The following is a 26,542-nucleotide window of genomic DNA, read 5'->3' on the forward strand; positions in this document are numbered from 1 at the left end:
GTCTTCTAAAGAGAACCCTATCTCGTGAGACTCTGTGGCTCTTCTACTGCAAATCGAAGCCCATTATTGAGAATTACCCTTTACCACCAGGGATTTCATGGGACATAGCTATGCTCTGCACTGAGCTTTGTCTTTTCCTGGTCAGAGTGGATTAACATAGGGTTGGTTTGTCCAGGAAGCTTTCAGGAGTCACTGGAACAGTTCCTGCCTTCTAGGAAAAATAGAATAGCGCAGGTCAGTGAAACAAAACCCTTTTGACAAGTAGAAAGGTCCACAATCCCTTAGGCCTCTTCCAGGATGGACGATTTCAATTTCACTAAATTCAATGTAGTTAAATTTCAGTTCAGTTTGGCACTTTCGAGCCCTAGGACAAAAACAGCATCACACTAGGCCCCAGGGATGCAGCAAAAACTAAGGCCGTTGAGCCCATACTACGCTCACTGAAGCTGCAGTCTCCAAGTCTGGCCTTTGCCTGCTGCTCAAACCAGGCCCTGATTCTGGAGGCCCTGACTGCTGGCCCTCCGTGCAGGGACCGCTGGCATCCCCTGTAGCCCTACGTGTAGCCAAAGCAGACTCGACCAGGCGAGGGCTGAAGTCACACACAGGTCTCCCCAGATTCTGGGGTGGGGAGCAGCAGGTGTCAGTTGTACAGAAGCATCTGGGTTACTACCGCTAGTTATGTACCGATAACTGCCCCAGTTGGCAGACCCGGCATGGGCATGAGCTCTCCCAGGTGGTAGCCTTTCTGACCAGAAGCTAATAGTGCAGACTGAGGAATTCCTAGTACGGCTAAACAAGGGACAGCCTGCACTTGCCACTGAGCCTTCCTTCCCCCAGTCTTTGCTCATTTCAACCAAGCCTTCCCCCTCATCCCCAGATCTGCTCCAGAGATCTTCCTAGGGCTCACGGGGTAGCTGCGTCCCTCTCCTAGCCCTGCCTGGCCCAGGGTCTCTCTGAGGAGAGACCTGGGACCCAGAACTGGCCTCTGGAGGCACAGTGGCTGCTGAGTCAGAGCCACTGGGGTCACAGCAGATGGTCCTCCATCTGTCATTTGCACTCTAATAATTGCTGTAGTGGACACAGGGACGCAGACCTGGCCTCCCCACTACACACATGTACACCTTGTGCTCCTCAAACAAGAGGAGGACTCCACCCTCTTCCGCATCCCCCAAGCCCAGGCACGTGTTCCCTGAGGGCGAGTGCATTCAGGACCAAGCTGGTCCTCTCCCCTAGGCACACCCAGGGACAAGCTGCTGCCACCTCCCACAGGACCTCCCCACCCCTGCCATTGTGGGCTGGAGCCAGCCCCTTTCTTCACCTTTCTTTCCCTTGACCTTGTGCAACAGAGGTGCGGAGGAAAATAGGGTATGATCCCTGGAAAAGGAGCAGACTGACTCGGCCTCAATTCCCAGCCATTTTGGCAAATCCCAAACCTGGGCTTTGCCCTCTATGACCTGGGGCTGCAATGTCATGAGGAGGACACAAACAAGAGTATCCTCAGGGTTAGGCCCTACCTATCACCTTAGCCCTCCTCGAGACCTCTGGTCCAGTCCCTGGCCGTCTTGGCCCAGCCCTAGGCGGGGTTCCACCCTGCCACAGACAGCCTCTCCCAGCTCCCAGACTCTCCCCCAACCAGCGGTGACTTAACCCCGCCCACAGTCTGACTTGCCCATTGCTGTCAGGCTTACTCCAGCCTGTGGCGCCACCTCCTGGGAGCCAGTGGATACTGTCCCTCCTCTTTGGCCCAGAGGGCCTGGCAGTTGGCTCTCGGCGGGGCTCCCACGGGACACCCCTAAATCACTACCAAGGTCGAGAGCTGCCCCTCCGACCGCCCAGAAACCACCCAGGGACACCTCCTGGACACACGGAGTCTCACAGGGACACAAACAGACCAACTTCGCCCCATCTCAGCTGTGATTCTAGGGTCACCACCACCGAAACAGGGCAGAGGGGCTAGCGAGGGCCCCAGTGGCCAGGTCTCCATGCTGGTGCAGGGGCACCCCACTCCCAGCGGGTGGGAACCCTCACTTTGAATCTCTTGCCCTACCTTCTCTGGGTCTGCTAGCATCCTCATAAGGAAAAGGGTGCCCCTATCTCCTGGGGTGAGGGGAGGGGGCTTCAGATAATTTGTTGCTGCTCTACCATAGGAACAAAATTTTACAATCTAGGGGGGAAAGAAACCTACTTAGAATTGAATCTGTTTTGCACTGGCCATGGTACCTGGACCCTTGCCCTCAAGATGGTGGATTGAGAAGGGAAGCATAGCAGGAAGTGTTAGCTTAAAAACTTTAGCCAATCTGTGTTTTTAAGATACAGTAATAGGAATGAAGCGCACCTTTGAAAGGTGAGTGGGGCCTGAGTGGGGCCTTCCATGCTTTAGAGGAGCCAGAGAAGGGTCTCTTGTAGGAGAATTTTCTGCCTGTGGGGAGCAAGGTGAGTTACGGGGAGCCTCCAGTCCTCATCGAAGTGGTGATGTTCTAGACAAGGCTGGCTTTTAGGAGCTCTTAGACACCCTAGTATTCTGCAGCCAACGCCAGGACCCAGGCCTGGCCTGAGGCAGTGCCTTTACACCAGGAGAGATGGAAGAGTCTTCTAGCCTTGCTTAGATTCCCTGCCCTTTCTAGAGACAGATGCACTGGGGGTGACTTGTTATCCCGACCTCACCCCACGGTTCCCAGGATTTCTCAGAATCCCTTGGAGACCAGCACCGTCCTATCTCACAGATGGGGAAGCCAGGCCTGACGGATCCTGGGAACTTGCCCTGGGTCAGAGGCAGAGGGAAGGCAGATTTCTGTAGGTCAGACAGCTCCCTCTCCCTTACGGTATCCTTTTTTTTCTGCCTTTGCCCTACACCACCTGCTCTAGCTTGAAAAAAATACATGAGTAGATGGTCCCTGTCCCCACCAAGGTGAAGCCACAGAAATCTGGCTGGAGTGCGGTGGGGCAGGGGCCCACCAGGCCAAGATCAGACATCCCTCAAGGAGAGAAAGGCAGGGCTGAGGCAGGAGAAACTCGTGGGTTCTCTGGCGCCCACCCCGCTATCTTACTGTTCTTGGCTGAAACCAGAAATCCCTTTCCTCGAGTTCAAGAGAGTGAGTCCACTCAATCCAGTGGCTTTAGGTTAAACATTAAGCAGAACTTCCTGAGGCCAAGAGAGCAAAGGGCAGGGTCATTTCCTAGGCCCCTGCTGCTGGGTCCTGGGGTGAGGTATATGTGTCTCTGAACTCTTTCCTGGGGACAGCTTTTCCTGGAGAAGCTTTATCAGTGTGGTATTTAGTATGAGGCACTGGTGGCTCAGAAGGTAAAGAATCTGCCTGCAGTGCAGGAGACCCGGGTTCAGTCCCTGAGTTAGGAAGATCCTCTGGAGAAGGAAATGGCAACCCACTCCAGTATTCTTGCCTGGACAGTCCCATGGATGGAGCCTGGTGGGCTACATTCCCGCGGGTCACAAAGAGTCAGACACGACTGAACACTTTCACTTTCCTCCTCCAAGTAGTTGTCTGACCCTCAACTCCCTGCTCTGGGAGTGAGTTCTAGCTGCAACATAGGACCAGTCTCGGCACTGGATATTGAAGGTTCTGAGCAGAGCAGCAGCCTAGGGGCTGTAGGTGGTGAGGGGCCTGTGGCGGTGGGAGTGAGCCCAGAAGAGGCACCAGTTGTTCCGTGACCAATGGCCCCGATCCTGCCTCTGAAGACACAGCTGCTGTATCCCCTGCCTCCCACGCCCTGGGCAGTGTCCTCGGACAACCCAGCCCTTCCTGGGCACTAAGTCATACTAAGCCTACCCAGCTGGCCTGTCCACCCCCGGCGGGGCACTTATGGGGCAGGCCCCCAGAAACTATAACCATAGGCCCCAAGAGGGCAGAACAGCCTGACCAGAAACCACCCTCCCCTTCTTCCCACTCAAGGCCAAGGCCAAACTGCCTGGAGACTCCTGGGAGGTTTCGCAGGGGCCCTGCCTGGGACCCACTCTGGGGCAGACCTCCTCTAGTAAGACCTCTTGCACCATCCTCCCCTCCCAGCCAGTCTTACTGGGTTTTCCCGCCTATTCTTCCCCTGACCCCCCAACTACAGATGAGGAAACTGACGTACAAGCTATGTCTCAGCTGGTTTAGGCAGAGGAGGTGCTAGGGAGGGCTCACTGGTTGCCAGAACTTCCAGGGCCAACCACCACCCTTCTCAGAGGCACAGAAATGGTAGGGATGTGAAGGCTATCCGGACAGCTGATCAAAGGCCACTTCTGAGTGGGCCTAGCCGGGCCCCCTCTTTCCCTCCGTCACGTGGACTCCAGTCCCACCCTATACTCAAGTTGTGTAGGGGCCAGGGAAATAGATGCTTGGAGGCAATGGCATTGTAATAAAGACACTGCTTTTATTTAGTTCGATATGTTTCTATACAGAATGCAGAAAACACATCTTAAAATCATATAGAAGGAAATAAAAACACGTCAGTGGTTGGTGAACACTTGAATGTGAGATTGGCTCTCTGTCTCAGAGTCCAAAGACCATTGCCAGCCAGGCGCTCAGGGGAGGAGGCTGCCTGCAAGGGCATTGTTGCTGTTGTTATTCTGTTCACTGCCCCATTGCCTCCTGTTGCTATGGCAACAGGCCATTCTGGGCCAGCCACGTCTCTGCGTGGCAATGCCCAATGGTGGGGTTGCTAGGGGCAACGGAGCTTATTTGGAAGGCCTTTCAAAGCCCTCACCTGGAACACTGGAAATTGTTCATCTTTTTGGCGAGGTCATCAAAAAAAAAAATCATCCCACCAGGTCAGATCCAGCTTGAGATCATGACTCTGGGGCACTGGGGGAACTCCAGCTTGGATCAGGACGTGGGAGGCACAAGGGCCGGTCACCACAGGTCCAGTCAGCCCTCACTATAGGCTCCACCCACCGGGGGCACCGCTCACCCCACCGGCAGGCCAGGCAGGAGAGAGAGGCTGGGCCCTGTCGGAGGAGGTGCAGAGAGGATTGCCCTTCAGAGAAGGGCAGGGTGAAGACCCCTCCACTCTGACCATCCCTCCCGTCCTGAGGCAGCACATGCGAATCCTCTGCAAAACGGTCAATATGGCTTAGAAGTGGCCGCTTGATGTGCACAGGGAGCCTGGGTCCTCCCACCCGCCCTTGATCACGGAAGGGACACATTATTGCAAAAGGCATTCCTCCCTAAAAGGTACTCAAAATAACTCTTAGACATCAAGAAGTCCTGCTCAAAACAGTTTCTTCCAAAGGAGGAAAATCAAAGCTGAGTGGGTGCCCCTGAGTCACGGGACAGAGATGCGGATGGATGGACGGACGTTCTGCTAAAAAAGGCAAAAGGAGCCCCAGTGTAATTCTGGAATTTAAACCATTAGGAAAAAAGGGGGGGGGTCAAAATGAGCAAAGCCGTCAGTCCCATGGAATCAACACTAAGAGCTTGTACAAACTGCTGTAAGCATCACCGTTTTTAATCTTTTTTTAATAAAACAATTTGAGGCTGTATAAAAACTTTAGTAAAAAATTAGCTTCGAGAGCCCACAGATTTTTTACTATGAACTATTGCTGGCACTCCTCCCCAGACACCAGACCTTGCCCAGCTGTTCAGGCCCGAGGCCTGGGACTGGAGCGCCAGAGAAGAGGGGTGATGTGGGTCAGGGTGGGGCTATGGACTGTTGGGACAAAGTGGCCAAGGTCAAGTGAGGAAAGAGCGTCACAGGACATAAAAATATTGCATCTTCACCAAAATGTCCCCCACTGAGTGTTTCAGAAACCATGATATTCCTTGGGGTGGGGGGGAGAGAAAAAAAACCACACACAGAAGAAGGATAAAAGAAAACAGATTGATGTGGTCGAGTTCCTCGACCTCCCCAGCCGTCCCCACGAGCAGCTGGCCCACCCTGGAGCACCTAGGTTGGGGGCCACGGCCACCGCCACCTCTTGGAGTCCCCTTTCCGTGGAAATGAAGACCCCTTGGTGGTGGGCCGCTGGCGTGCATGGGGTGGGGGGTGTGGATGTCCTTGGCCTAAGAGGCCCCCTCCAGCTTCCAGCCCCTGGCAATGGTGGGACAGCAAGCCCAGCACCAGGGCCCTGGCCCCTGAGCCAGGGCCAGGAGGCCCCCAGGCGGGCTCTCTGGGGTATCAGAGCAACCAAGTTTACGTAGTGTGAAAAAATAGGATTCCTTTGATAAAAAATACTGTCCCTTGGTCTTCTCTAAGTTTGAAACACCCTGGAAGCTTATTTTTAGCAAAGCAATTTCCCATACCCACCCCCAAATGATACATACAAGTTTAGGTAAACAGCAGATTAAATGTAAAAACTTAACCTTAACGTCTGAAAGTCCTTTGAATTTAATCTGTAGCTACTGTTTTCCATGTTACATCCTGCAGCTAGACACACGTGAATAGAAAAAAAACAGTACAGTTAGTGTTAAAGGCAAAACGCAGAGAGCCGCCGGGAGGCCGCCCAGCACTGCCTGCGAGTTCATTCACGGTTCCTCGCTCCCTCCATCTACCTCTACTCCAAACGGTGCTTTCAGAGCCAGCCAGCCTTCAAAAAACGCAGCGAAGGATTTTCTATGAACAAACAAGAAGCTGTTAGGCAAAAATTAAAAGGAAAAAAAAATGTCCCCAAAGTCTCTCCAGCGGCTTTGGGGTTTAGGAGGGCCGGAGAGGGCGGGCTTGTCCAGGCCCCGTGTGTGTGTCAGTGCACGTGAGGTCAGGCGTCGGCTCCCAGTGGGCGCTGGTCTGCAGGCCACCGGCCTCCACAGACAACACCGTGTTGTCTCCAGGGCCCTGCCCTACCCCACCTCCACCCAGGCGCTTGTGGGTTAAGGGGGCACGTAGGGAGGGGGCGACCGGTAGGGGGTCATGTTCTTGGGCCGGGAGCCCTTGCCCTCCATGGGGGCTGTGAAGGGCGGCGGGGGCTGGTAGGGCGGCGCGCTGGGATCCTCATCCCGCAGGGGCGCGTATTCTCCCACGGTGTCCTGGTTCAGGGGAGTGGTCTCGGGCACACTCTGGTTGGGGTACTCGGGAGGGGGGAGGGGGGCTTTCTCCTCCTGCAGGATCAGCGGCATGCTGGAGGAGGGCGGGGGCTTGGAGTCGTCCAGCTCGTCCGCAAAGATGATGGGCACCCCCTTCTTGATGAAGGTGGCTTGGTCCTCCAGGGTGAGCTTGCCCTTCCGCTTCTTGCGGTAGCAGATCATGGCAATGATGCCCGCGATGAGCAGGATGGCTGCCACCACCACGGCCGGGATGACCGTGTGCAAGTACACGTCGTCCTCGCTGCTCCTCTCGGGGTCCCGGTCTGGCACCTCCGTGGCTGGCGCCTCCGAGGGCACCCTCCTGGGCGGCGCCACTGGGACAAACTGGAGATGCCGGCAGCTGCCAGAGCCTGTCACTGTGATGCTCATGGCCTGGAAGTCAGGCTCCAGTGCGTTGACGAAGGTGGCTCGAGGCTTCCCGTCATCTTCGGCGATCCTCCGGCTCAGCGCCGTGATCTGCTCCTTGGGGCAGGGCTCCAGGGGCAGGGTATTGTTGGTCCACTCCACCACAATGGAGCCCCGGGTGATGTTCTGCAGGGTGATGGTGCTGCAGTTGCGGTCCCCAAAGGCAAAGGCCAGCTTCTTCACCAGAGCAATCTTCTTGTGAATGTCATTCGTCACGGCTGCAGGATCACCTGTCAACTTAGCCTTGAAGCGTGCAGGAGCCTTGTCCCCTTGAGGGCGCCTGTGGACATGGATCTCAAAGGCATCCACCGCCGACAGGCCCCCCTTGTCCGTGGCGTGCATGAAGTACTCGTGCTTGCCCACGTGGCTGCTGTCTGGCAGGCCATACATGAGCTGGCTGTTGCTGTTGAACTGCACCCACGACTTCTCGCCTACCAGCTGCTGCTCCCGAAGCTTCAGGGTCAACTTCAGCTTATCAGTGGTGGTGTCCTCGTTGTCGTAGAAGGTGTCCGACGGGATCTTCACCTCAAAGTAGGTGCCGACCCAAGCGTCCACCCTGTCGATGTGGTTCTTGAGCTCTGGGCGCTGGTTGGGTTCCCTTCCGTGGGGCACCCCGCTGGTGGTGGTGCGGATGCGTGTCGGCGGGGAGGCGGTTTCCAGTCTGGTGATGGGCGCCTTGGTGGTGACCCGGGGCACCGGTCGGGATGTCCGTGGCTTCTTGGTCGGCCTTCGAGTGGTGGCGGTAGAGGAGTCAGTAGAAGGTGTGGCTGGTCTGGGCGTGGACACTCGTGGCTTCCTGGTGGTCATCGTAGGAGGGGTGATGACTGCTGTGGGCTCCACGTAGCCAGGAATGGTCATTGTTGGGCGGATCTGGCTGGGAACCGTGGTGCCAGCTTCTGACACCCGAGTGGGCTGGATGGGGCCAAGGGTTGGGGTCTGAATAATGGCACCTCGAGTCCGAATGGTGACTGTGGGCTTCCCGGGAACAGGGTCCCTGACTGGAGGAGCCATGGTCTCGGTTGGAGGAGCAATGGCTGGAGACGTGGGGGTGGGCACAATTCTGGATGGTGGCTCCTGGATGGCTGTGGTGGGGGGCCCAATGGCCGTAACAGGCGTGGGCGTGGCATGGATCTGCCTCCGGATGCGTTTGGGGAGAGGGGGTTTCTTGTTGGCGATGTGCCAGCCCACCACAGGGTAGCCAAGCTGTGCAGACATGGCGCCCTCCCTGGCGGGGACCTCCACACCACGAATGTCAGGCACACTGTTCTGGTTCAGGGCGCAGCCCAGCTTCCAGGAGAGCAGGGCCCCGTTCTCCACCACCTTCTTTGCGTTGCCTGGGCCTGCCATGAAAGCCGACATGTCAAACAGTCTGTTGTTCACCACAGGCACCAGCTTCATATTGTGCGGCTCAACTTCAGAGAAGCCCCGCATCCGGCGCAGCAGGTCGATCCTTTGCTTTGGGGTCATCTTGGTGAGGTCAGCATCCAGAATGACTGTCAGGACGGTCACGGGCTCATCAGCAGCACAGACCGAGGACACCACCTCGCCGGGGTCCGGTGAGGCCGCCCGCAGCGACTGCGGCTCGCTGTGGTCTTCAGGGTAGACCTCGATAGAGAACACGCTGGAAGTCTGGGGGACGTGGCTCCCGTTGGCCCCCAGTCGTGCAGCGCTGACTGAAATGTAGTGCACTCCCTTATCAGTGTCAAGAGGGAGACCCTCCAGGGTGTGGCTCCGTGGGTCCCAGTGCAGCCAGGATGGTAAGGCCTCCTTCCCTGCAGCTGACACCTACGAGAGACATCAGTGTGAGTCAGTCGCTACGCTCGCTGCATAACGTGATCATGATCTAATAGTTAGCCAGGGGCCTAGCCTATGGGGCAGGCCTGAGGTACAATTCAGAATTCCTGTTGGAGGAACTACCTCTGCTTCACCTGTCACAAAAGACTGGGGCCACCCGATGGGCTAGTGTGGAAGGCCAATGACTCACCCAAGAGAGTCACACAGTGGGGGGATGGCAGTGCTGGCACAGGACTGATGCCACAGAGCTCAAGAATGTTGCAGTGACATGCCTGCCACCTGCTCACCCACTCTGCCTGCAGGAGCAAGCTCAAGGGTCTCCCTCCTCAGCGCTCCTTTCCACCCTCACCTCAGACTTCTCCCCGGCCCTCCACAGACACCACAACTTTGCACAGGTCCTACACTTGGCCTGGAGCGCCTTTCCTGCCCAGAAGCAGAAATACAGCGGGGTGCAGGGACAGCTCAGTGCCCCCAAGTGACTCATTTTACAAATGCCACGCTACATTCCAGTGTGGTGGGCACATCTGGTTAGCTGTAGCTGATGTCCCCATTAACCCTGTTTCCCAAATCTCAAGCAAAACTGCAATGCCCAGAGAGGGGGGAATGGAAACAATGGCTCTAAGAAGAGTGTTTACCAAAGGCATCCCAAGGACCTCTGGTCTCTCTCAGAGAGAGGTCAGTAGTCAGCTTCATTTGGGAAATACATGGAGCTCACCTCTGTCCTTAGAAAGCCGGAGCACAGAAGCAGGCCTTGGGAACTCATCCCGTTTTCCACCCAGCAGCACCTCGCAGACTTATTTCAGGGCCCAAGTCCTCTTCCACCGCAACGTGACTGGTACTACGTAAAGCCCCCCAAGGGAATGCCACCATAAAAACTTTCGCTATCAGCTGACGAGAGGGAAACGAGACTCACCTCTTGTCCAGGCCCCACCTCTGACTCCTCTCATCTTTGGGAAATACCCGCTCCTGCCTCCACTCTCAGCTCCACTGTCCTGTCCATCCAGTGCAGAGACACACTGGCCAACAGATGGGATGTCTCACTGCCAGCCTCAGCCCAGGGACTGCCCTTTGTGGTCACTGTTGCTCAGGAGAGGGACACCTTAATAGGCTTCCCTCCCTATGGCAGGAAGGCCAGAGCTATGTCTGCTGGGTTCCCCAGGGGCCCTGGTTCCTCAGGCTTCCTCCTTTTTTTGGCTTCCTCCTCCTAATCAGCCAAGTGGCTAAATGATTGGGGAGGAGACCCTGAACTTCTACCTACTCTTCCCAGCTGGGCTCCAGGTGGACGTCCATGCGGCACACCATTCCATCAGCCTTATCAGAGACCCGAAGTTTACCCTACTTCTGAGGAGATTTCCCACCTCCAGCACACAAGCCATGAGAAGACATGTAACATTATCAGAAGTTGTCCTTCACTGACTACTCTTTGAACTACTGAGTTCACCGAGGGTCTGTGAACACTTTCCATCTAATTAATGTACCATCAAGAATCACCCATCTCATCACTCACCATGCACTGCAAACGTAACCAGTATCAGAAATATATTTTACTGCATAGTTATTTACCGTAAAATATGTGCTGTGTAACTGTACAGTTATTTTACTGTAAACACGGGTGTCTTCAAATCCATGGAAAATACTAAATATAGTCTTCCCTTACAATCTTTTCAGCTACAAAAATACTTATTACAACTGCTTTGACTGCAAAACCTGTGCTTTAAATTTTTTCAGTTCATGTATACTAAATACAAAAACTGCCCCATCCACATATAAACATATAAAGCAAAGGCTGAACGATCCAGATTTGCGAAAAATGTGAAGCAAAGGTGTAAGGCCAGATGGAGTAGTCAGGGGACCATGACATGTTTCCCAGGGGTGGTACAGGGACTGCAGTGCTGAGAGGAAGGCAGTGGGTGAGCCAGGATATAGACCCAGCTCTCCCGCCACCCACGGCCATTTCTCCTAACCCCACTCCATCCCAATGGCCACCACTGGGATGAGAGCACAGCTGCAAGACAGAAAAAGGAGAAAGGGAAGGCCAGAATGCAACTCTGGGTGAAGTCAGCCAAGCAGGAGCCACCTGTAGAAAAGATGGAACAGGGGCAGAGACCAGGGGAGGCTCCAGATGGCTGCCAAGTGGCTAGCCTCAGTGGTCGGGCAGTTAGGCCCGTGCCCAGCCCTGTGCGTTCCAGCAGCACAGATGAGTGAGCAGTCCCAGCACTTTTTCAAGTCTGTCTCGGTTACGTAAGGGCGGTCTATGACAGAGAAGGGCGCCCACCTCCTCAAGCTGCCCCACCTGCTCGCTCCTTGTTCTGCGGACCCCAAGAGCCACAGTTCTGCTGTCAGACATTTCCAAGGAAAAAACCCAGGTTGGCCAAGACTTCCCATACGGCCAGTCTTCTTTAAACTATGCCAAGTTAACATTTTAACATGTTAATAATGTGTTAACATAAACAACAAATATTAAAGAAAACCCCAGGTTTTACCAAAAAGCAAGTTATAATGCTCAATCTCAAACTGGGCGATGGAAGAGCAGACTGTGTAGCTTTATTTTGGTTATGGAAATGAATTCTTTCACTACGGTCTACCCACAGCTTTAGACATGTGGGGTAAGCCAAGTCAGAGAAACAGAGCCAAGTCACTCCAACCTGCACCTGCCTTCCCTTCTGCAAATTCTCGCTCCTCGGAGTCCCAGAGCCCCGGCCACAGGGCAGGTGTTCCTCCCGGATCTAGAGCCCGAAGCAAACAGTTCCCAGCGTCGTGGGCCCTCCTCAGAAAGGAAGGAGAGGCATTAACGTGCACAGACTGAAGTCCATGCATCTCTGAGCATCTTGGTGCTGCAAACATCAGACCCAGGCCGCACTTCGGCTGGCACTGATTCATTTTAATAGAGGGGGCACAGGAAGCAAAACAAATCCAAGTTCCACAAGAAGCCTAGCCAAGACACAGGTAAGCTGGCCTCTCTGCATTTTCAAGGCCATTTGAGGGAAAGTCCCTGAACTGGGAAGTCTGAAAATGCCTGAAGGTCTGGCAGTGTCCACGTCCCCCCACCAGCTGCCCCTCCCTCTCAAGGGCCCTCAGTCAAGGAAACGCTCTACGATGCAACACACCTGCTCTACCTTGACAAAGCAGGAGACCCCCCAGCCCAGTCCACGGGAACTCCGGACATCCTCCCCAGCTTTCAAAACTTCCCAGTTCCAGACCGCTTTTCCTCTTAGGGCCTGAGGGTGAAGCAGGATATGAAAGTTCCTTCTCAGAGACACAGCGCCTGTGACAAGCCAGAACTCATCTCTATAATAACACCCTACCCAAGGGGAGCCCCATCTTCAGGAGCTCTTGGCTGACTCCCAGCTGCAGGCAGTCTGAAGCTTCATCCAGCCTCAGTTTTCTCATATCTAAAAACAGGGGGAAGATGCCAACCTTGTGTGATCACAGGACCAGGCACACGCTGGACTCTGTCAGGGCTGGTCCCTGCCCACCCCTCTGGGCTGAGAGAGGACACAGCACACACTGTGAGGCTCACAGCCACAGGAATGGGTCCAGGGTGTGTCCAGGCTCCACTCCCTGATTGTCCTGCCCAATTGGCCTCGGACCCAGCAGACACTGAGGCCTTGTCTCCCTGTTCATAGCCCAAAGCAGAAACTCAAAGCATCAAAGGAGAGTGGAGAGGCCATAGGAAGAGGAAGCCAGGACCCTCTAAGGGAAGCAGGCCAAGGCTGGGGACCCTCAGGGACTTGCTTACCTGTTAAGACCTGTTTGCTAAGAGTGGATGAAAACATCGCGGGGGCATGGGGGTGGGGAGAACCCACTTGTCAGTGACAGCCCACAGCCAGCACTCACCTCCCCTAAGTCTAAAATGCGTGCGACTGATCCTGGCCCATTTGCACATGAGATTCTGACTATCCTTCGAATCCTTCATTTACTCGTATAGAAATTTCTGTCCTCACTGTACTGTAGCCAGACACGACTAACCCCTAAGAGCTGCTAGGCTAGGAATGGCAGGCAAGAAGAGGGAGTCAGAGCTCTGTGTGAAGTGCTCCTAGCAGGAGCACATGTATTTAGGGTGACAGGCTGTCCTGGACATGGAACTCCCCCCGCCCCATTAAATACCAGCAGAGCCTGAGAGTAAGGAGACCTCAGGCAATGGGAACAGGAGAAACTGCAGGAGGAAGCCTGACTTGACATCACAGGCTCCAGGTCACAGGTCACCCAGAAAGAGCCAGAAACCTCGTCAGTTTCAGCAACCCTCAGAGAGACCACGCTTCTGAGATGGAAGGTAAGCCTGGCATGGAGGAAAACAAGATCTTGAACAGCTATACACCCAGTTTTAGAGGTCTTGATCAATAAAGTACATTCAGAAACATTGGAATCAAATCACTGAATGAAAATCACAAAACCTGAGTAGACCCACAAGGAGTTCTGAAGACTACCTGCCCTGTGGTGCCCGCAATTAATCACCACGACCAAGGGCTGGGGAGCTACCAAATAGGAAGGTTTCGGTCACGCCTCAGTCTGTACTAGCAAATGACTAGTAACTGACTTCCTGTTCAGTACTCAGACATTCTCTCCAATTGCTTATCTGGTGCCTTCTCTTGCACAGGAGCCTGTCAAGCACGCAGTATGAAAAAAGACCTGTGTTAAACACCACGCAACATATGTAGAGTCTCTCAATCCAAATCGGTATTCTTCCACACCTAGAACAAGAAGAAATGGGCAGAGGAGCTTCTATTACTTCGCGCTTCGTCAAAGAGCAGGTATCTGCCCACAGTCTACACCGTGGAGCTAGGCAGAACTGAAAGACAAAACTGAGCAGTTGGACTCTCACTAGGGCCTAATTAACTCTTACGATCGCTGACTCCTAAAACCAAGAAAACCTAAGTTTTATCATTCAGAACCCACCAAGTGGTATCTTATCCATGCAGGTGTTACGGGACTTATAAACGGCAAGCAAAGACTCCACAAAGATGGATGAGCACTTTCATATTCATGTCACTTAGAGGGGCTAATGACAGCCAGCAAAGAGGGATCTTAGGAATTAAGTATAATCAAGAAACTTCTCCTCATTTGGTGAGAAGTCCCTGACACTACAAACATTTTGGAGGGTCCTCTGGCACCTTCCAACCAACACCTGGAGCCAGAACAGTCCCAGGGGATCGGCCTAGGCCCTTCCCTGAATACCCAACTGATGTGCCAGGAGAAGGTATTCTCAGAGGCCCATTTCACAGGGGCACAAACTGCTGCCCTGTGACACCACACTGCTTGGGCCCCTGAGCAGCCTGCCCTGGTTAAGCCCCTGCCTTCCCTCAGACCTGGTCACTGGCTCCTGGACCCTGCAGCCCCTCTCCCCTCAGAAAAGCTACAGACCACCTCTCTATGGCTGGGAACCACAGGCAACACCCCGAAGGTCCTGGCACATGAAGCAACTGTGTGGTGGGCTCCTGCGCTGCTCCGGGTGAAGGCAACAGTCCTTCTGATGGACTCGGCTTCCAGTTTCTGGGCCCCCGCCCCCTCATGGCACTGACTCACGTGCAGGGTGAGCCTGCGCCTGGCCGTGGACTGTGACAATGAGATGAATCTGCTCTGCGGCCAAGCTCAACTTCTGCAGATGGTGCGCACGGGCAGTGACACGGCCAGGCTGTGGGGAGACGGCACATGCCAACAGGGAGAGCCTCTGGCTGGAGGGCAAAGGGCCGAGGCTTTGCCCCCACATAGGGGCAGGGACCAGGGTGGACACACTTTGCTTTGCTGAAACACAATCATTGGTCCTGCTGCGTGACATTCAAAGTTCACACCAGAACACGTCCAATGCCACAAGGGCCAAGGCCACGGGATCAGATGTTGAACACAACTTGTTCAGCCTAAAGGGTGCCCCTCTGGTCTGAATTATGAAGCATTTTACCTGATGTTAACTGTTCTCATCTAAAAAAAAAAAACAAAAATTCATCATTTTCCCCCCAAACTAAGGGACTGCTGAGCATAATTATAACCACTAGTAAAACTCTCAGAATCAGTCCATCAACTCCAAGCCCTGAGATCAACCATTTTCACTCTGTCGTGTTCTTTCAGTCATCATCAGTGATTTTTCTTCCCCCTAAAACATAGAAGCCTATATATTCAGTAAGTATTTGAGCTGATGTGTCTGGGCAAATGCCATTCTGACGACCCACCCCCAAGGATGCCTTCCTTCGCCAACCCGCATTTCCCGGTGTGCCCTGTTCACAAGGGAGCCATTCAGAGCCAGGGAACACCCACTTGAGGCAGGAAGAAACTGCAGTTCATCTCACGCAGGCGGGGTGGCCGCAAAGCTCTCAAGCATCCAAAGAAATGCTCCTTTCATGAGCTCCCCTTCCTGGCCAAAAAGAGTGGCCATTGTTCTGCGGGGAACAATTGGGGGCCGATGCCAGCGGCTGAGAGCACAGTCCCAGGAAGGGCTGCTCCCAGTCTGCCGACATCTTGGGCTGGGAGAAATTCCACATTGTCTCCAGACAAGGAGACTGAAGGGGAGCAGGGATGAAAAGCCATCCTCGAGGGCACTATCAAAATGAAACATCCGAGGGGGGCCCCAGAGGGGCAGCCCAATCGTTCTGTGAGACGCAGAGACTTCCAACTGCCCCAGAGAGGAGGGGTTGCAAGGTCTTATATAATCACCTTCCTCAGCCACTCCTGCCTGCGTGCGTGCTCAGCCACTGCAGCCGTGTCCGACTCTTTGCGACCCCAGGGACTCTAGCCCGCCAGGGTCCTCTATCCATGGATTCTCCAGGCCAGAACACTGGAGTGGGTTGCCATGCCCTCCTCCAACGGATCTTCCTGACCCAGGGTCTGAACCCATGTCTCCTGTCTCCTGCACTTGGCAGGCAGCTTCTTTACCACTAGCGCCACCTGGGAGGCCCTCAGCCATCCCTACACTCACTCAACTCAGGACAGGCGCCCTTAGGGAGCCGGCGCCAATCCTGTGGGAAGTCAGGAGGGTCACTTACACTATGGCCTACTTGGAACAGCTTCGGATCTGCCCAGCGAAGGCAAAGCTGGCTTCTGTGGGACCTCTCCCCACAGGACCTGAGAAATCTGCCTGCGTCGGGGTGGAGGAAAAGGGCCCCAATGCTGAAACTGAGCCTGAAAGAGGTGGCTGTGCCCGTGCTGACAGAAGAGAAAAAGCCAGTGGCCTGGGGTGGGTCCTGAGCTTGGCATATCTGTGGGGCAGAAAGGGGCTGCTGTGCTGAGACATGGCATGCACAGGGCAAGGGGAGAGAGGAGGCCAGAAGCCAGATCAAACAGGACTTAATTCTAAGCGCAGGGGGGATGGGAGGCCTGTTCTGAGCAGACTCGGACTTTACAAAGATGTCTCTTGCCTCGGTATGGAGAACAGACTGAGGGGTTAAGAACAGAGGCAGGGCGCCTGGGAAGAGGTGAGCAAGTGCTACTTTGGCTGATGGCAATGTTGATGGATATGACTTGGAGGTCACCCCAACAAGGCTCCTTGGGACCAAGATCTGAAATGTTCCTCACATACCCAAGAATATTGGGCAGCCATTAAAAGTTAGACTCCCAAAGAATACTTAAATAACAAAGGAGAAAAACTCAAAAGTACAGTGAATGAAAAAAGGTTTAAAAATATGATTTCAGGTCTGCCTAAAATGTCCGTGTGCCTACATGACATGGATACTTGTTGATGAATGCAGAAAATGATGTACATTAGTGGTAGGAATCACCATAGTTTTTTTTCCCCCTACCTTTCCTAGACATTTACACATTGTTATTTTAACGGCATGAAAAAACTCTATTACAGTAAAGGCTTTTCAATCCTGTTTTACACATAGGGAAACCAAAGCTCCAGGAATGAAGTCAAGCTTTCTTTTTTTTTAATTAAGTTTTTTTTTTTTTTTAATGTAGACCACTTTTAAAGTCTTCATTGAATTTGTTACAATATTGCTTCTGTTTTCTGTTTTGGTTTTCTGGCCGCAAGGTATGTGGGAACGTGGCTCCCTAACCAGGGATCCAATCCACACCCCCTGCACTGGAAGGTGAAGGCTTAACCACTAGACCACCTAGGAAGTCCCTGAAGTCAGGCCTTCTGATCTGATTCCCACCCCACACAACCCTGATGTTAAGACTGGGACGAAGAGTCACACAGTTTCATCTGTTTTTCTACAGGTTAATCAGCTACTAAATGGTCTGCTTTCCACAGATAAATATGCTCAGATAAAATCCTGTTTTCCTAATAAAATCTCTTGGTCCCCCGGTGAGTAAGCCTGTTAAACATCTCTCTGCCAGCTATAGCAAATAGCCAGCTCGCTGTGTCAACTCAAGGCAACCCTGGTCCAGACTAATCCATGTACAACATTCCAGTGGCCAACAGAACAAGGGTAATCAATCACTACAGGGTTTGGATAGTCCGAAGATGAAATGTGATGCTGGGTAAGAAATGTACTTCCAAAAGTGCCATTCTTCATCTAATAGTGAGACTAGAATCTGGCTTACTGGGCTATTATGAAGATTACATGGAAACCTTTTGCAAAGACTCTACAAGCCAGAAGGAGCTCCACGGAAGTGAGCTAGGATCTTCAGAAGTATGACTACCTCTGAGAACACGAGGCCACCCTAAGAGCAAGCTGTGACCTAAAGAGAGGGGGCCAAAAAGGGAAAGGAAGAGAACACAAGGAGGGTCAGGGGAGGAGTGAGTCTGCCCAGATTCAAAGGGGCAGAGACACACCTCTCACTGCAAAGAGTGGTATGGAATTTGTGACCATTTCTAATCTAGATGCCCTAGGTTTGTGGGACAGACAGGGGCAAGCTGGTGAAGACTCATTAGAGCTCACTTTGCTTTGTCCAACGGAGTACAAAGGAAGTTCCAAGCCCAGGCCTTAAAAGATGGGCAGCTTTTACTTCCTGTATCTTGGAATACTCAGTCTTCCAAGGAATACCTGTACACAGGTACAACCAAGCTACTGTACCTGTGAGGAGATCCAAGCACCGTGGAAAGGTCTACATGGGGAGAAACCGAAGACTTTGATGGACAGCCCCAGCTAAGCTCCTCATCAACAGGCAGCACCACTTTGCCAGCCATGAGTGAGCCTCATGTTGGAAATGAGCCCTCCAGGCCCAGGTGAGCCACTCTGACTAGTGCGGCAGAGATGAGCTCCCCAGATGAGCCCTCAAGCCCTGAATTCTTGGCCACGAAATTGTGAGCAAAACCAATTTTCCACTTCAAACCACAATTTTTGATGCTTTAAATATACCAATAATTCTCCAGGACACTATGTGTACACAGAAGTCTAAAATACAAAACTGATATAAAAACTACCATAACAAAGTATAGATCTTGGAATATTTTTAATTCATATTCAAGTCACGTCTCTGAGCAAAGTATGCTGTAGCCCAAGGGCCAGAAAACTATGGCCATGAGTCAAATCTGGGCTGCCATCCGTTTTCGTACAGCCCATGAGCTAGACATATTTTTTACCATTTTTAAATGATTGAGGCGGGTGGGGGGGGGGGATCAAAAGAAGACACAGCATCATTTGATATGTGAAAATTATATGAAAGCAAAATTTCAGTTTCAGTGAAGTTTTTTAAAGTACGGTTTTACGGGAATAGGCTATGTGTGTTCGTGTGCACAGTGTCTGCGACTGCTTTCATACTGCACTGGCCAAGAGGAGGAGCTGTAACAGAAACCATACAGCCAGCCAAGCCAGAAAAATACTTACTCTCTGACTTTTTAAAAAGTAAGTGTGCCGACCTCTGCTCTAGGGAGATGCACATAGCCTGAGGGGTGTTCCCCACCCACCCACCCAGCCACCTTGCAGACTCACTCAGGAGCTAGGGGAAATTCCATAACCCTAAAGGGATGGTCCTTCTTCACACAGAAGCTTCCTGGTGCACCAAATTTCCATCCTTCTTTGGCCATCTCTCTTCTGTTACTGAGATCTCAGGCTCCTTTGTTCTCTGGGTTGCTTGAGAACAAAGGAGATGAGGCGAGGCTGAAATTTATGTACTAATTTTGGGTCTTGAGGGACTGAATATATTAGTAAACATAGAACAGCCAAGCACAGCAAAACTCTTGATATTTACTTATACCTTGTATTTTTTAAATATTTTCAAAGCATTTAAAAGTTCCATATCTCTTGGGTTAACGAAAGGAGACAGCTTCCTTATACACAAGCCCTTCCATCAAATCCCTAACTTGATGACCAAAAAAATCTTCCAGGGAACAGATGTAAAAGCCTTTTAACAGTGACACTCTCAAAACGGGAGTAAGAGTAAAGGTTTCGAATGCTACTCTGAGAAACATGGGGACCCTCTAGTGAATGTCAGCAGCTGTCCCTCTCTTAAGGAAGGAACGCTTAACAGGTCCTGAAAGAACTGAGCTCAGAATTGCCAGAAAATTGAAAAACTAAACTTCAACTAAAATAACCTGAAACTAACACTAAAATCAAAACTAAACTGCAAGATGAGAATTCTTCCTCAGTTACAGAATTCTTCCTTATTACAGTTCTATCCAGTCTCACCTTGATGACTTCTCCATTGGAGGCAATTAAATCTGTTGGGATGGTCACTCGAAATGAGCGTCCGACGACAGCCGTGCCATCAGGAATGCCGACCACCGTGGGAACAGCCTCGTGGAGGTCTGAGAGTGCTGAGTGCATGGACGCCTCGAGCTGGTTCTCCCAGTCCCTGGCGGCCTCCGAGGGTTCACTGGGCCAGTGGGACTGAGCCACAGCCACGGACAACAGAAGGAGAAAGGTCCTCCCCCAGAGGGGAAGCCACAGTGACGGGCCCACAGACATCCTCATCCCTGGTTCAAGTCTGTTCAGGCAGGTACGTCTCTCCAAGAAAGGAAGCAAGCGACGTGGTCCCAGGACGGGGTCCTCACCCTCTGCACACCTGCTCCATCTCAGAGCACCCAGAGCCTGAAAAAGAAGAGCAGACTCAGACTTCAGCAACTTCCACGGTTTCCAAGTTGAGCACAGGCAGTTAATACCCTCTAAGAGTTCCTGCCCAAAATATCTACCCTGAGTTGGATTAAGTCTCCCCCCGCACGGCCCAGGGTGAGAGCCACCAGCTACACGTGACTCCTGAACACTAGAAACGTAGCTGGTCCATTAAGTATAAAACACACAGCAGATTCTGAAAACTATGTATAAAAAAGGAATGTACAATATCTCATTAATACCTTAAAAATATTGGTTGCATATTAAAATAATATTTTGGATATAAATCTAATAAAGTAACTATTAATAAAGAGTACATAATAAAAATATTAAATACATAATTAAAATCAACTCCACCTGCTTATTTTTATTTTTTTCCATATGGCTGCCAGAAAATATTAAATGACATAGTGGATCACATCATATTTTTGTCGGGTAGTGCTGCTCTATACCTAACTTCCAATTTATAGGAAACACAGGGCCATGAAGACACAGACAAATCTGCAATGTATGACAGGATCTTCTACAAGATAGCTGATCTGGTCTTTCCAAATGCTGACACCTGTAAATATAAGGGGACTATTCTAGATTTAAAGACTGCAACCAGGCAGTGTGTACATCTTGACTGGACCCTAAACTTACTTTTATTTTTGATTAATTTTTTATTGAAGTACAGTTAAATTACAGTGTTAATTACTGTTGCACAGCAAAGTGACTCCGTTTTACGTCTATGTGCATTCTTTTCCATATTCTTCTTAATCATGGTTTACCACAAGATACTGAATACCATCCCCTGTGCTATACAGCAGGGCCTTGTTGTTTATCCATTCTATACATACCAGTCTGCATCTGCTAATTCCAAATTCCCAATCCAACCCTCTGCCACCTCCCACCAGCCTGGTAACCACCAGTCAATCTTCTATGTCCCTGATTTTGTTTCTGGTTCACAGATAGGTTCATTTGTGTTGGAGTTACTTTTTAAACACACACACACACAAGACCAGCTCCCAAAGGGATAACTAACAAATTCTGTATGTGGGCTGGACGTTAAATTTATTGTTAATTTTCTTAGGCGAAATGATGACAGTGTAGCTTAATAATATCATCCTCAATTCTGAAGTATTTAGAGATGAAGTGTCAAAAATCTCTGCAACTCATTTTGAAATGCTCCACTGGGGAAAAAAACGTGTGCACGTATACAAAGAGATAAGACAACGTGGCAAATACCACAAATACTTTTGGAAAAACTGAAATACTAAGTATTTGCACAGAGGAGTATGGCCAACTGCCCACTTCTTACACCCCCAATACTGCCTATATTTGCACTCAGTGCTAGTGAACAAAATTTACTTGAACTTTCTTACTCCCCACCCCCAACAGTGCCTAAAACCCTACACATTGTCCCCTGTCTGCCACACCAGCTTCAAGCAGCTCATGACCTGCACTGTGGGGCTTTCTGGGTGCCCACAGATGGCCACAACCTTCGCAAGCATTCCCATTCTGAAAAAGGAAGAAGCCCTGCCCTGAGCCAAGCTGTCTCGGGGCCACGTGATACTTTCTGACGTGGGTAATGAAAAGTAAATAAAAATGCTGAAGAAAACAAGGTCACTGAAACCGCCAGCATACTCTGAAGTCAGTGTAAGTCTAAGCCAAAGCCAAAAGGATTTTTTTCAATGTTGATTTTGCTATTCCTGTCCTTATTTTTTGAACTAAAATTCATGAGACAAAAGCCAAGAAAGTATAACAATTCTGAGGGTTGGAAGCCCTATCCTACCAAACCAAGACTTATCACAAAGCTACTGTATCAGGTGGGGCAGAGCAGACAGCAGACTGCGGAACCAGGGAAACTGGAAGTTGCTCAGTCGTGTTCGACTCTTTGCAAATTCATGGACTATCCAGTCCGTGGAATTCTCCAGGCCAGAATACTGAAGTGGGTAGCCTTTCCCTTCTCCGGGGGATCTTCCCAACCCAGGGATCGAACCCAGGCCTCCTGCATTGCAGGCGGATTCTCTACCAGCTGAGCCACCAGGGAAGCAGAAGGAGAGCCAAAACCAGCTTGCAGAGGAGATGTTCAAAGGCGCCAGGACAAGCGGCCATCTATGTAGAAAAAAAGCTAGGTTCTTCTGTCATTTCTCCATTGAAAACAAAACAAACCCCAGGTGGATTAGATACACAGTTGTAAAAAGAACTCTGAAATTTTTAGAATATAGTAGAATATCAGCATAAGGAAGGATTTCATATTTAAAAGATATCCAAAAACACAAAACTTAAAAGAAAAAGACAAATTGGACTTCCACTTCCAAGAAGATGAAGGAGGTGTATTTCTCCTTAGTTTCCCACTAAATACAAGGGAAAATTCTAGACACTATATAGAAAAAAGAAACATGAGACTTTTTTTAACATGAGACTCTTAAAAAAAGTCATGAGAAGAAGGCAGAGCAGCTAGGGACCCCAGGATTCAAGGAATGATAAAAGTAGCGAGCTCCCTGGGTCTTCTTTTTGACTCATATATCCCAGAATTGGGAGCTGAAGAAGCTGGCAACCCAGAAATGCCAACAGATGAGGCAAAAAACATCCTAACAAAAGTCTGTTCTCTTTAGCCAAAAGAGCAGGAAGGGGGTAGGCTAGCAAGACAGAAAACATTTAGACAATAAAAGCTCTATTTGAGCCAAACACCACAGAAAAAAACTGTGGCCCTACTCCTACCCATGCTGGTGAAGGCCAAGTGGGGAGCCTAGACTTCCACCCTCAGGAGGCTGTAATAAGACCCCCTAATATCTCCACTGCGGAAGGCGCTGGGACTTTCATCCCCCACTGGCCAGTAACAATGTACCACCCTCTTCCTCCAGCCTCACGGTATCAGTGGAAACTACTTGGGAACCTAGACTTCTATATATTCCCACCCAAGTAACAAGCAGCAGCCTCTCCCCTTCCCTGCTGGATGGTGTCAGAGGAGGACTGGTGCAAAGTCAGAACTTTATAATCACTGCTCAGCAGTGGCGAGGCCCACAGAACTAGACCTAGGAATCTTTGCTGCAGCATGTAGCTTTTCTGGAGTTGTAGCAAGCGGGCTCCAGAGCGCGTGGGCTTAGCAATTGCATTTCAAGGGCTTAGGTGCCCCATGGCATGAGGGATCTTATTTCCCAGACCAGGGATCAAACCCAAGTTCCCTGCATCGGAAGGTGGATTCTTAACCACTGGATCACCAGGGAAGTCCCTATTTATGTAATGTTCTTGAAGTGACAACATTTTTTAGAGAACAGATTAGTGGTTGCCAGGAGTTAAAGAGGGAGTTAGGACATGAAGGAAGCAGATGTGGCTTGAAAGGGTAGAGTGATGGATCCTTCTGGTGATGAAAAGGTTCTGTATTTTGACTATATAAATATCAATATCCTGCTTGTAATATTGTAATATTATTTAAGATGTTATCATGGGGGGAAATATGTATGGGTAAAGGGCATAGAGCATCTCTCAGTATTATTTTTAACAACTGCATATGAATCTACATTAAAAAAAAAAGTTTTAACCTGCCCCCTAAAAAAAAGAAATCGGAATTAGAATTTTAAATTTCTAAACAATAAAAGGATACCATAAAGAAAGTAAAAAGGACCAACCACAGCCTGGGAGAGAGCTTTTTCAGGGCATACAGTAGCTAAAGGAGTCCTATCGAAATATATCAGGTACCCTAAAACAAAAAAAATGGGTTGAGGAGATAACAAGTACTTTACAGAAAACCTGAATAGCAACAAACATACAAAAAGATGCTCAACCTCACTAGTCATCAAGGGAAAGGAAATTAAAGCAACGTGAAAAACACGTCTGCCCACCAGACTTGCCAGCAGTATTAAATGCCATACTTCTCAAGGGGAATACCAAATAACTTTGGACTTAGAAGCCGGGGTCCTGCAGGCATTGGTGCCAAGAACAGCTTAACTCTCAGCGAGGTCCTCTACCAGGAAAGGCAAGGTAGGAAACACCCAGACTCTCCAACAGCTGGTGTTCACTGCACCCTGGGTGGAGGTCTTCTCCTGAGACCCTTATAAACTGCCCCAAATTAAAAGCTTTCCTTGAAGCTCTTTTCTGTTTTCGTTTGCTAGTTTGCTTTCAAACATCTCCTAGTTTCTTAACTGTCTGGGCTTCTGTACCCTTTTTACAGTTTATCACTTAATTTTTAAAATTTTCTGGATCTTCTGTTTTATAGTATCTTAAATTGTAACACTAGAGTTTCTTTTACTGTTCCATAGTGCTTTCTCCAATGGCCTTTTCCTTTCTTGTACATAGTAATTATTATTTAGTAAATGGTGCAGCTTAATCAATACCCCCACAAGACTGTAAGTTGTGGAAGGCAAGGGTGGGAATGCAATCATTGATATATGCCAAGCACACACATAATACATGAATGGAGAGGATACAAGAGGTGTTTGTTTGTTTGTTTAAATTTTGCTCCCATGTCTTCACTCTTCTGTGCACTTACTTTTCTATTTATTAGATCCAGACGATCTTTTACTTTTCTGATCCGATTCTCCATTTAAACATTCTCAGCTTATGTGAAAACAAGCCAACAGTATGAGACACACCCTTTCCTAGCAGGAACACAAGCTCAGTCTGCTATCTGCGGACACATGACGACACGGGGTATCTGGTTCATGAGCATGACTAAGTGCCTGCATTTAGCAAGCGGGCAACCAGGGCATAGCTCCAACTGCTGCTGTGTGGTGGTTTTCCATGTTCTGGGGAGAAAGGTCTTCTTGAAAACTGGCCTTGTATCGTTCTGATACTGGCTTCCTATAAACAAGGGTCAGGCTCCCTGTGCTAGGAACTTGTCAGGCTGGATCCAAACGCCAGGATTAGGACATCCCTCTGGGAGGTTTTTACACAGAGTCACATAGTAGGTCATGAAGAGGTGGAGGCACTACAGAGCTCCTCCTCCCTATTTTTTGGAAGCAAGGCCTAAAAGAGAGGTAAACACTCAACCATGGTCACATACAACCTGTGGTCAGAACATGGTGGGAGGAGAAGGTGCCCAGGAACCAGAGAAACACTACGGTCAGAGTCACCCAGTCTCCCTGACACAGCTGCTCACTTCAGCACTGCACATGCACACTCACAGGATACCCTCTGGAACCAGGAAACGCTAACAGTAGCCCAAGGATGCTTCTTAGCTGAACTCACCACTGTGTGGCTGATAGAGGCTGCCAAAGCTCTCCTGCTGAGAAGCGGGTAGTGGTTTTGGGCAACGTACTCCTCTGCGCCGGTCCCCAGTGCAATGTCCACCACCGAGTCTGAGCTGAGCGCTGCTCCAGACCCCAGCAAAACCCAACTCTGTGAAGAGGACCTTCCCAGAGCCCAGGTGAAGCCCCTGGCACTCTGAACACCTGCTCGGCTAGCCACAGCATACAGTGTGAGAAACGGGCACACTTCCTTTCTCCAGCTGTGACGCTGGGGACTCTCCAGTGATGGGCAGAAACAGAAAGCCAAGTTTTCAGCAGTTGTCTACAAAGTGGTGTCCTTTGTAAAACAAAATGCGGCCAACTTGCCTTGGAGGCAGGTGCATTCAAGTTGACCACATCAGGCAGCAGGGACACAACTAGAGAATCAACAGCAATTACTCGATGACAGACGAGGGCCCCAGACACTGGAGGCAGAGTTCACCAGGAATGAATCCTTCTGGCCTCCCTCCTGTCACTAATCCCTATCTCTAGGCAAATGAAGCACGTGGAGGGGGGTGGGCAGAGCATCCTGTGACCCTGTCCAGACACACCAGGATCCCTGAGAACTAGACGACTCCCTGTGGAATTCCAGCCCCAGCAAGAAAGCAGTTCTGTTCCACTAAGGTCATCTCCCAGACCTGCAAGTACCGCAAACACAGAGGAGGCTCAGGCAATAACCTTCCACTCAAAGAACTCGAGCAACAAATGCATACATGGCACTAACACAATTCATAGTGAACGCAATGTTTCCTCACGTGCAGGAAAAACCCACAGAGACTGAAACTTTAAAATAACTTAAATAACATCTCTAAGAGAATGGCTCCCTACTAGTTTTTACTTTCTAGGAATGAAGGAAAAGTTGTGGGATTCAACCCATTATTAACCACACAAAATGAGGCAGAGGGAGCCTACTCCACCACTGCCAGGAACCCCTACATCTCCAACAGCTATGTTAGTTACCTAGAAATAGTAGCTCCGCTTCCCAGTTGCTACCATTCACCATGGTAATTAAGACAGGTAAGGAAAATGGGGTTTGTCTTTTTAAAACCAAATGAAAGTAATAACATTCCATGGCTTTATTTTAAAGGGTGAAAAGGAATAATCTTAACTGAAACAACCACTTTAGGTTCCATCCAGCAAGAAGGCTTTTGTCCAGACACTCCAAAGTTAAAAGTAAACATTACATGTCTAT

General features: G+C 50.5%; 1 protein-coding gene across 3 annotated transcripts in view; it reads right to left on the bottom strand.

The window, feature by feature from the left end:
- DAG1 (dystroglycan 1) overlaps positions 4,350 to 26,542 on the bottom strand; it is a 49,056-nt gene continuing 26,863 nt past the window's right edge. For all 3 annotated transcript variants that reach the window (XM_018066668.1, XM_018066669.1, XM_018066667.1), the window contains exons 2-3: positions 19,718 to 20,119; positions 4,350 to 9,206 (exon numbers count right to left, since the gene is read on the bottom strand). In XM_018066668.1, the coding sequence (XP_017922157.1) occupies positions 6,804 to 9,206; positions 19,718 to 20,002 (2,688 nt within the window). In that variant the 5' untranslated portion in view covers positions 20,003 to 20,119 and the 3' untranslated portion in view covers positions 4,350 to 6,803. The remainder of the gene's footprint in view (positions 9,207 to 19,717; positions 20,120 to 26,542) is intronic.

The sequence above is a fragment of the Capra hircus genome, chromosome 22 (assembly GCF_001704415.2).
Source record: "Capra hircus breed San Clemente chromosome 22, ASM170441v1, whole genome shotgun sequence".
Lineage (NCBI taxonomy): Eukaryota > Metazoa > Chordata > Mammalia > Artiodactyla > Bovidae > Capra > Capra hircus.